The following is an 11,476-nucleotide window of genomic DNA, read 5'->3' as shown; positions in this document are numbered from 1 at the left end:
ATAACAAAGCTACTGTCCTGTCCACATCGGCCCTACAGAAGGAGAGGGGAGGGACGGGACCTCTGCGCTGTGAAGAGTCGCTCCTGTGCCGTGCGGCAGTGCGCGGAGAGCAGCCACAGACTCGGCAGACGCACTCAAAAGCGCAGGCGGGACACAGGAAGGTGGAGGAGATTTTACGCACAGCAGCACTTGGTAGCCCCGTTTGACACGCGGCCACTTACTGGGAGTCTCCTGCTCCGTTCAGGACTCAACACAGCCGCTTCGCCTCTCGGTCGGATTTGCACTTGACTAAGTCCACATGATGGATTCCTTCATCGTAGCGGCTTTGGCAGTGTGCTCTCTAACGGCACCAGCCTATGGGGACAAAGGGACCAGCAAAGCTCGGAGTTGTTCGGATATCAGGCAGTTTTATAGCGGGAAAGGATTCCCTCTGGATGGTGTCCCTCAGTCCGAAATATCAGGTAAGCTCCTTCGAAATGCGTCTGCTGCGGTCATGGTGTGCGCACTATTTCTTTGGAGCGAATGGGATCTTTACCCCTGAGCCCAAACGCACTTTCAGGGTGATCTACCTGTCCAAATGTAGCACATTTTGTTTAAATCATGCCATAAAGTGTCGAGCACACTGCTAAGCCCTCATACAGCTGCTACAGTATAAACTCATTGCCACTGAGAAGCATAATCTCTCTGCAAGTCCCCCAAGGAATGTTAGTCTATTTTGGGGCCAAAGTCGCACCTGCAGTAGCACCATTTTTTTTTTTTGTGTGTGTGTGTGTAAGTGTTGGTGTGTAGGTCTAACCTATCTTGTAGAAATGTTTGTGTGCATTTGGTTTCACAAACAGCACACAATGCAGTTTGCACACATGACTGCCTCAAACTGTTACTTCAAAATATGTTTTCTTTCCCAGGAACTTAAAAGGATGTATTTTTAACGCATTGCTTTTGTTGTGAGAGTGAGCAAACCCAGTTTCTATCTTTATACCTTTTTAAACCTGTAGTCACATGCATTTCCAGTCACATGGTAAAGGAAGGGAGCTCTAGCTCTCGGCTGTTTCTCGAGATGAAACACTGCTTTGAAAATACATTGAGACAGTACAGACATGTCACACAGACACTCTGGCTTTTTGATCCCTGATCAGAAATGTCCCTTTAAATTCCCCCACACTTGACATTTTTAGAAACACAGATGCAGGAGCAGCACCTCGCTTTCTGTCTTCTCGTTTTCCAGTCTCCCTTTCACTCAAATCTAAGCCGCTACCCTCCCTAATCTTTCCTCTTCTTTGAAACCTGTATGTTCTTTGTGTGCAGAATTCTTCCCTATAGAATGCCTGACAGTCACTTGACCATGTGCGGTAACCGCACAAATATGATGTTTGCTCACTGTTTCATTCATGGTCTGATGTCAGGCGGTCACAAGCCCCTCCACAGTTCAGATGATTACACGTGTGCCTCCTCTGGAATTCAGTGCAACGCTTTCACACACATGAACGCACACACACACACACACACACACACACACACACACACACACACACACACACACACACACACAGTTTACTGCAATTTCAGGTTCTAGTTACAGCATCGTACATGCATGGACAAGACATGAGACTGTGGCCGTGCATGCTTACACAACCACTTTCCTGTGCACAGACTCAAAGGAAATAGAAATTAGATCTGAACTTGCATATTTTATTTAATTTATTGCCCCAAAACTGTCAAATGAATGAATGCGAAGAACTATTTCTCCAAAAGCAAAGAACAGAAAGTACAACCTTAATATTTAAAGTGATCTGCATATTTTACCAACATGAAATGAGCGTGGATGTGTACAGTGGTTCTCCCTGTAACACAGCCACAGTCCCTCCCAATCTGATAATAACATACCCTTTTCCTCCAAAAAGCCCCTCCAGACTGCGTCAGCCACCTTCTCTATTTTGTCCAATTCATTTTCCACAGAGTGCTACACTACTGTGACAGTGGATAAACTCTTCTCCCCTGTGAAGACAGAGATGTTTGTCCATTAGCACCGGCTGAATGGCTCTGAGGCATACAAGGGTGACTTTCTGCAGTATTCACCTAAAGGTCACTCACTTCTAAAGTAGAAACGGCTCTATTTTCTGAGAGCATATTGGCTCTCACACAGCACAGCACGGCTGCAGAAAGAGCATTGTGTCTTGACCAGAAATAGCATGTACATGTATAACGCGCCGCTTACACATTCAGATTGTAGGTGTTTCTTCGTGACCATCTAGAGACGCCTTTAAGATGCATAAAGATGGAGCATTAAGCTCATGAGGAACATGATATCCGATGCAAGGACATTCAGTAGATCTTTCCCAGTGATTGCACTGATAGGATAGGGGAGATTATAAGATTAGAGGGTGGGGCGGTAATGTGATGAAACTGTTAGCTCATGTTATGACGCCATACATCATAAGGCAGTGAGGGCCAAGTAGTAACTGGACACTTCTAATTTAATTGATTGGCCATACTGAATAAATCATTTGACAGAATTAACGCCAGCCCCGGCGCCTTCGAAATCCCCTTTTCCTCCAAATGTCTGTAATCCATAACGCTTTATAGATAAAATCTGTCTTGTCATGACACCACCTATTCCTCTTGCTTCAATCAATGATGTGGAGCTTACTTAAGTCTGGGGTCAATGCATTCTCAATAAGAGAGAAAATAAGGGAGTGAGACAGACACTGAGTGCCAGGAAGTGATAGATAGAGAACCGAGGGCGAGAAAGAGAGACGCAGACGAGGATGGATGTGAGACAGAAAGCGAGATCGAGGAAAGGGGAGATTTGGCTTTGACACTCTTCCTCCCCTGTGTCCCCGTCTTCTTGGCTCCCAAGCATAAATAAACGCTCATCCGCTCCAGCCTGCCATATTGAACGTCTTAGTCAAATATGAAAGCTTTCATTTATGCTTGATATTTGCAGAATGATGTTTCCCTGTGAGACACCAGGGCTTGATCAACTTAATGTGGAGGCTGGGCCTGACTCAAGGTCACATGCTGAGAGACGACTGCATCCCAGCTGTAGAAATGATGTCCAGTCGCAGCTCTTTCAAATCCATTTCAATGCTACTGCACAATAAATGAGACACAAGTCCTCTGCACACGAAGTAGCGAATATACTCCTGCACAATATTAATAAAGCTTGTTTTTAGATGAACAAAACGTGTCTAATCAAACATGGAATCATATGCAGATAAAGTCTAAACAAGGTCTGCAAGTAATATGGCCTTTAAAGTTATTAGTTATTAGAGTTTGTTTTTTGAAGATGCACTTTTTACTTGTACACCGCTGCTCTTTACATTTGAGTGAGGTACTTTTATGAACGTGTGAGGTACACATCCCACATCACAGTCCCTGTTTGATTAAGCTCAGTCAACAGTGAAAGAAGATTCCTAGATATTGCTTTCACATTGATACGCCTCATATAACAACTTGGATAGTCCCCTGTTGTTAAGCAATTCGCAGTAGAAAGCCAAGCACAAGCAAGCTATTGAGTTAAGGGTGAGCTGTTTGATAATGTGTTAAAGCTGTGTTTACTGTACCGTGGGAACAGCATCAGTTGAGCAGAAATGAAAAGTGATGGTTTCGCAAGTAATCAAAACGAATGTGATGATGCCGGTGTAACTCTGTCCGGGGCTCACCTGGGTCTCCTCCCGGTCCCACCCCACCATTACGGCCGCAACGACTTATCAGGGGATGACACTCCTCATTCCTCTGTTTCTCTCTCACTCATCGGCTCTTAAAGAGAGAGGCGCCAGGCGCTCTTTGAAAGCAGCTGGCAGCCAATAAGTGTGAGATGCTCTATGACATATACGCCTAAACAAAGACACAAACTGCACGAGACATCTGGAGGAAGGCTGGTAACATTCTGGTATGGCATTGGCTTTTCTCGTGCTGTATTTGTGTTGTTGCTGAATGCCGGTTGCTACAGGCCGACTGTTCAGTGCTCTGAAGTGTCGTCTCTAACCAGTGTTGGCAGTGTGGCAAATGACACAGTGGGGTTGTTGCTCACCAGGCCTGCGAGGAACTGCTATTGACTAAAGACTGTCTTGTGGCTGGAAATATGGGCTGATCACTATGGTAGCCAACAGAGAAAAAAAGTATGGGAATCGTTTAAACACAGCAGCTTTTTTTTTTTTTACAAGTCATTAAATGTACAAAGTAGCGTTGTAGCTAAAACAGAGCATGGGTTTTCCCGCACTGGGTAGGAAATTCTCCCCGGGCTACTCTCTTACCTAATTGATTGTGGGTAATGATAAGATAATAGCTGCTAGTGTGCTTGCTGCGCCCTACACCACTTTCCAGCCAGAGGTTAAATGGAGATAGGAGTCCAATGCCAGAATAAAACTAAGCTGGCGAGCCGGGGAGAGGCTGCAAAACCAACAAGAAAACAGCAAAAATGTGGCGGAGATATTGCACTTCAATCTCATTGGTATAAAAGCACCCAACTCTCAGAATCTGCATGAGCTGCAACCCAGAGGACCCATCAACTAGAGTGTTCATAGTCCAAAATGTAGACCATGTACAATGTTGTATGTGTTTAAGCCCTTAATCTCTGTGGACATACTTATACAGTATCGCTGTGTCTTCCACCAGTTGCTGCTGGCTTAAGACCCTCCAGTCCCCCCCTGTGAGGCTGCTTGACCTGCGGTGGCCCCTCATTCTTGTCCCCTCAGCAATGTACTCTCATGCCAGTTATGATTGTAAAATAATCTGTTCAGTGTTCTCAATTATTTACGAACCTGTTCGTACCAACAATCACTGTTAACGGTGTCACCGAGCTAAATAGTTCGGTTCTTTGCCTGTGCAGTTCGATAATGAACCAACACTTCATAGCAGCAGGCATTGAGACTTAACTGGTGTCCCAGTTCAGTGAGGCATGTTGGGGGAAAAAACAGAAACCCAACTGGCCTTGAACCTGTCATGTTCCAATTACATGGTCAGCTTAAAAACCCAGAGGCACCTTTATGTAAAAGGAAGTCTCAGTAGTTCAGACACCAAAAGATTTTTCAAACACTTCCAACATGGCGTGAGCCTGAACTGAATGCTGTTACATCAACGTACTGGATTCACCAGAACAAGATAAAATATATACATGACCTTTACAGATTAGTCACTTAATTATCATCCGTTATGGACAAAGAAAATAGAATTTCTACTTTCACAAAACCCTTACAGTTGCAAAGAAGAGACATTTTAATTCATTTATTCTTTATTTGGATCCCTATTAGTTTCCACAGAGTGGTCGCTAGCCTTCCTGAGCTTCACACTATATGAAAACAATTTAAACCAAAAACAAACAAACAAACAGTGTCATTAAAAAAAAGAAAAGACAAAACAAGCCAAGGAGAAAATCTGAAAAATTATACATAAAAAAAATGATGGCCTACAATGGAAACAAGAACAAAATTGTCACAAATACACAGCAATAAAAATAATAATGTTAGTAAAAACAAAAGAAAAAAAGATTCCAAAACAACAATAACCAAAATAATATCCATGTGAGATTTATACAATTTTATTTATGAAATAAAATCTACCTTTGGTCTGTCTGATGTTGGTGGGGAGCGTTTTCCAAGCAGGAGAAGATGTATAAAGAACAGTTGACGCCACCAGATGACCATTGCTCACTTGATACATATTATACCTACAAGTATGACAAAAAACTGTGTACACTAGTTTATTTACAAAAGAAGTTCGGTGTGCTATTCAAAATGACATAAATAACAGAAGTCTAGACTTTAATGTAGCCTCCAGAGTTATGTATCTCACACACATCAGCACGGCGGGAACAATGACGGACCAGTCTGGCTGCTCTGTTCTGTGCAATTTGAAGTTGTTTTTGTTGTAGATGTTTCTCAGCTGCACTTTACCAAATGACTCAGCAGTACTCCATATGCGAACAAGTCATCGAACAACGTCAGTCACAACAATTTGTGTATTCATACCAGCTGCATGGATGATTGAATGCATATTCAGCAACACTCTAAAAGCATTAACAACATTTCTAAATTGCACACTGACAAAAGCACACTTATACACATAAAGCCAGCAATGTTACATATATATTTTTAAAAAGAGCCCAAGACAGATAAAGGGCCAGACCAAACATTACCATAAGAAGTGTGCGTGTGTGTGTGTTAAGCTTGTCGTCATTGTAGCCGTTCTGGACAGCAGCCTTATCTCCAGCCCATTGATATCTCCGCTGATGTGGTGTTCTTAGTCTCCATATGGTGGACACCTAATTGATTGCACTGAATTCCATATTGCCGCCTCGTGAATGGAACTCCTTAGCCGCCTTGGAGATAAGAGCGTCAAGGCCTATTTGAAGGTTAACGTCAGCATGAAGCCCCACGCATCTGTTGGCCGTCCACTACACACAGATTAAAGCAACAGCAACAGTTGTTTCTGTAACACAGTGTGCAGGCTCATAACCCTGCTGCAGTTTACAGTGTGGGAATCCCTGCATCTGGGCTCCTGTCTGTGCCTGTTTGTGCGTACAGTATCTGTGTGTGTGTGTGTTTGTGAGCATTCGTGTCTCTTTGTGTGTATGTGTTTTCCTACCAACGAGTTGTTAAAATGCTGAAGTCAGTAAGAAGCCTCTTGAAGCATTAAGCCATAATGGGCTGCAGGGAGCATGAAACAGACCACAGTGTGTTTGATGTTCACCATAGAGAGAGAGAGGGAGAGAGAGAGAGGGGGGGGGGGGGAGAGAGGGGAGAGAGGGCCCATGGTCTGCTGACTGTGACTTGGGCTAGCCTGGTCTGCCAGGTTTCGCTAGTCCCTGCTCCGCCCTGTGACGGGCTATATGTGGGGAAAAAGAACAACCCAAAGAACCGAGAAGAAGAGAAAAGGTGGAGTTAAAAATGGTTTAAAGCTAAATAAAAAAGCTCGTTGTGTGTTTTCTGCGCTGCATTTCATTACGTCATCTTTTAAATATTTGGGGGGGGGGGGGGCTGTTATAAACATGAAAATCTGGAGGACAGTGTGTCCAAACATCTTTAGCTGCTCTGAAGTGTGTGAACAAGGACGGAGAAACCATTTCCCACGTACCCGTCAAAGCACAGAACATGAAGTAGTCGTCTTAATCGGCATCATTTTTGGGCGGACGATATAAGGTTCAATGTAACGGTCCTATTTCCTTCACACGGTCAAGAAAATAGTCAAATAATTACATTGACTCATTTTTGGACGGAAAGACGTAAGAGCTGACAAACATGTCACTTTCCCCCCCACATTTGGTTTGCCTTATTTAAAAAGAAAATAAATCTACTGCAATTTACCTTAAAGGGTAAGAAATCGAGGTCCAACGGAGATTGTTTTTTAGGATATAATGCACTACCTTGACAAGTGTCAGCTGCCTCTCCTCTGACCAGCATGCACTTCAGCTGCTGCACCCCACCCCCCTCTTCTTCTCTCTTGCTGCGCTCCTCGTGTCTTTTGTTCCGTGTCACTTGTCTAATGTGAGAGTAGGCGTTCACACATACAGCCTTCCCTTGGCGAGCACACACACACACACACACATACACACATACACGCACAAACAAACACACAAACAGAGAGAGAGACACACAGATGATGACTGCATAGGCCAGTCTTTTTATGTCACCACAGGGGTTTGCAGTGTCATTGCAACAGGCGTGTGTGTGTGTGTGTGTGTGTGTGTGGTGGTGGTGGGGGCTTATGACTCCTCTTTTGTCTTCAGAGGAATTGGTTGTGTCAAAAGGAGAATTATTCCCTCATCACTGCAAGCGCCTTCACTGTCTCTCATTGTGTGAGCGTGTGTGTGTGGGCCGAATGTCACCATAAGCAAATGAGAGAGTATTCATTTGTGTGTGTGTGTGTGTGTGTGTCACAGATGTGTGTGGACTCTGCATGACTTCTAAAGACATGACAAGAATATTATTAAACCGCTTCCTCTCGATTTGCTGTCATTGTGTGCGAAGTGCGTGCACGCGCATGATTGCTGGCGTTTGTTTTTGTTTTGCCCTTTCGTCAGTTATGTAAATGAATACGTGTGCCATGGCAGAATGGCTCACGTCCCCTCCAGCAGTGCTTTCTGTGGACTAGGTGGGTATTTGAAGTGACAGGAAACTGGCTCTAGCTCTCGGTGTGGCGTCGCTTCGGCTCCAGCTACCTCTCCTCTTGCCCTCCTGCTGCTTGACAGATGGTGCGGACCCAAAGCAGGACGCCCACTACCATATTAAGTGAGGGCACGCGGTATGGACTGCACAGGGCGACACGCCCTACACCAACACGCACATACGCACACGTCTGCAGCTGTGGACCCGAGCATTCGCTCCTGTGGCTATGGCACTATGGCAACACATTCAGCAGGCCCACGGGGGTTGGGTATAGATTTTTTTGATTCTGATACTGTGATTATATTAAAAGTTTATATTTGGGTGATAAGATGAACTGTTACAGCATCTCTAGCTATTATAAAAACATTTCCCAGAGCCTAAAGTGGTATCTTCTAAATGACTTGTTTGGTCCAACAGCCCGAAACCCAATTATGTTTGATTTACAATGATATAAAACAAAGAAACACAACTAATGTATGCTCAGAATTCTCTTATTCAAGAGAATCAGCAAATATTCTGCATATTTGCTTGACAGATGGATTTGGTGATGAATCGGTTGTTAAAGTAGTTCTGGATTAATGTTCCTTCAATAACCTAATTAAATAATGAGCAAATCTTTATTCTTATTCCCTCTATGTGCTAGGATCAGCTGATTGTGGGGCATTATGATGTGGAAACACTATAAATATACAGTCATTTCCTCCATCGTTTGAAATAGTGGCTACATTTTGCTCACCACCGTCTTCTGTGAAGCCCGCACTTACAGCGTGTGCGCTTCCCCCAGTTCTGATCCAATTCTCTATTCCAAATATAATTGCCAAAAATAGATGGATAATCTCTGATGGAGACAAAATTCAGGCTTCTATCCCTCAAATATATAAAAAAAAGAACGAATAGGAATTGAAGAGCTGGTAGACTGGGCCTGTATGTAAAAAGATTGGAGTAGATGATGAAATCGGTAAGGTTGCCTTCTAACTGTTGAATGCCTGAAATGTGTCCGGCACCTTGCTGCTCAGATACCCGGCACACACAATGCCGATTTAATAAAGATAGGACACACAGGCGCACTGGTACACATATCCCTCAACTACACACTCCCCTTTGATAAGCAATCATTTCTGTCCCGCTCTGTTCAACAGTGGCCCTTTCTTCCATACACAGGTTTTTATTTTTTATTTTTTATTTTTTAATTAAAAAACACCATAGCTCACATCTGCGGAATGACACGCTGCAGGAGTAGCAGTACAAAAGCTGGACTGCAAAGTCACCGAGCCTTCTGTTGCCATATGTGTTTCTGCATGTGGGTGTGAGGCAGACGTCCCAGGTGTTTCAAGACTCGTGAATATCTTCTTTGTCTCGTTTCCCCTCCTCTCCCCGAAGGCAGCAACATTACTCAGCAAAATACTCTTCCAAACTCGAAGCATGTGTCCACACTTGGGATGCAGAACAGTTGCCACTTTCTCCTCATCTCTTATCAAGTCTGCCGCTCTCTGACGGCTCTCTATTTGGGCTTTTTAAGTTGGTCATTTTGGAGGAATTTCGTTTTAAGCTGCTCCAGGCAAGTGACTGCACACAATGGTTATTTGGCTTTTTTTTTTCTAATCATTGAGATGAACTGTTTCACACTTGTTTCCATTATTGTAATTATTTTCTCTCTCCGTAAGTCGTTTGTGCCCGTGAGGCTTTATCTCTCATTCCATCTACTCCTGCAGAGGAAGTTGTGAATTCATTTATTTTTCATGTGATATTTACTGCATGCTCACAGATGTTCTCTAATAGAAAAAAAAAAAGCTAGTTTGTTTCTGGTACTTGTCTGTGATTTTTATGACTCCATATTTTTGTGATCTAATTTTACCACATTTTATAGCCTTCAACATTAAAGCCATATGTTTCAAGAATCCAATTCTAAATCCTAAACCTTCATTAATTGGAGCTATAGACATGATGACAACCTCGGGACTCCTCGGTCTTCTGGGCTTTGGAAGAGACGTGTGAGAATACGATGAATCACTTCTAAAAATGTTGCCTTCACAAGCCAAAGATCCTGTTCGATTTCTTTAAACTCTTCCTGTCGGAATCCATTTTCTTACACCCACTTTAACAGTCCTCCAACTTCCTTTGCTCCGAGTTTGAATGTAATTACAGTGAAATCTGTGTGTTGTTTTGTTGGCAAAGTTTTCTTTAGTGCTCTGTGATCCTATACTGCATCTCTCCCTCTCCATCTGGTACATTTGCCGTTAAACTGCAGAGATCCCCCTTAACATTAGTTCTTCTAGCAACCAGAATACCCAAAATGGGTTGTTCTAGCTGTGCACTGCAGCCTCTTTATATCTCCCTCTCCCAGTTTGTGGTGAAGCGGCTTTCCTCAGTTCTCTCTGAGTCCACTCCAACTCTCGTCTCCTGTCGGATTTTTCTGCTTTCCGAGCACATTTTTCTTTAATTAGATGGTGAGATCTGGTTTTTTACGTGACATCATTTCTCGTTATTTGTGGCCGAGGAAAGCCCCATGTACATCATGGTGGTTTGCTTATTTGGCTTGACCACGCTGGACTATTTAGATCTGGAGGTGGAGTGACTGTCTGAAGATGGAGAGGCGAGAATGACCAGAGGCTTACTAAGGCCCAACGAGAAAAAGGGGGAACATTAAAAAAAAGCTCATAATTACAGGGGGATATATGTAATTACTGTCAATTGTCATCCTGTCAGCTGGTAGAGGATTAGCTTGTTATTACCCAAATCCATATTGTCTTAATGATTTTTTTTCCACATTCCTCTCTCCACTCCCTTTAGCAGCCCCTTTCACTTATTCTAGTTCTAGTTCGCTTTTTAATGTTTGTGCGGTTTTGAGGGAAAGTTTCTGGAGACCATCTATAGATATCACGTCTGTACGTCCTTGTATGTAGCCTCATGTCCTCCACTTACACCTGGCATCTGAACCAATTAACAGCAACGTGCTGGTGCTCATTGTTTATTAAGCTGTCTACCCGAAAATATGGAAGAAGAGTGGAAAGGGAAGGGTCGGAGAAGAAAATGTGCCAACTGATAAGATTTGGATTGAAACTCAACATTTCTTGATACATTGGCTCCACATTTATTGTAGTAATTGACAGAGTTTCACATATAGCCTTTGCTTGTGGAGTTTTCTTGTGTAAAAAACACGAGCTTAAAACTCACAAAGCAATTTTCAATATGAGCTCCGAAGTCTTTTTTTGCTACTGTACACATTTTACCTTTCCCCTCTCTCCTTCCTCCCAGGAGGAGATGGCACGTGGCGAGCTAATGAACTTGAAATGACAATGACATATTTTAGCCTGCATTTTCTTCCGCTCAGCCGTAACGGGGCATTTCAGTCGGGCCCGCTCGTCATCGTT

The 11,476-nt window shown here is 43.4% G+C and overlaps 1 protein-coding gene across 1 annotated transcript in view; it reads left to right on the top strand.

Moving 5' to 3' along the window:
- The first annotated feature begins 298 nt into the window (after positions 1-298).
- Positions 299-11,476, top strand: part of LOC142956870 (glypican-1-like) — a 57,871-nt gene continuing 46,693 nt past the window's right edge. Inside the window, exon 1 of the mRNA XM_076098635.1 lies at positions 299-461. Coding sequence (XP_075954750.1) covers positions 299-461 — 163 coding nt within the window. The remainder of the gene's footprint in view (positions 462-11,476) is intronic.

Source organism: Anarhichas minor, unplaced genomic scaffold, assembly GCF_050575085.1.
Source record: "Anarhichas minor isolate MPS153535 unplaced genomic scaffold, ASM5057508v1 ptg000024l, whole genome shotgun sequence".
In the NCBI taxonomy this organism is placed as follows: Eukaryota; Metazoa; Chordata; class Actinopteri; order Perciformes; family Anarhichadidae; genus Anarhichas; species Anarhichas minor.
This window is presented reverse-complemented; position numbering and strand designations above follow the sequence as displayed.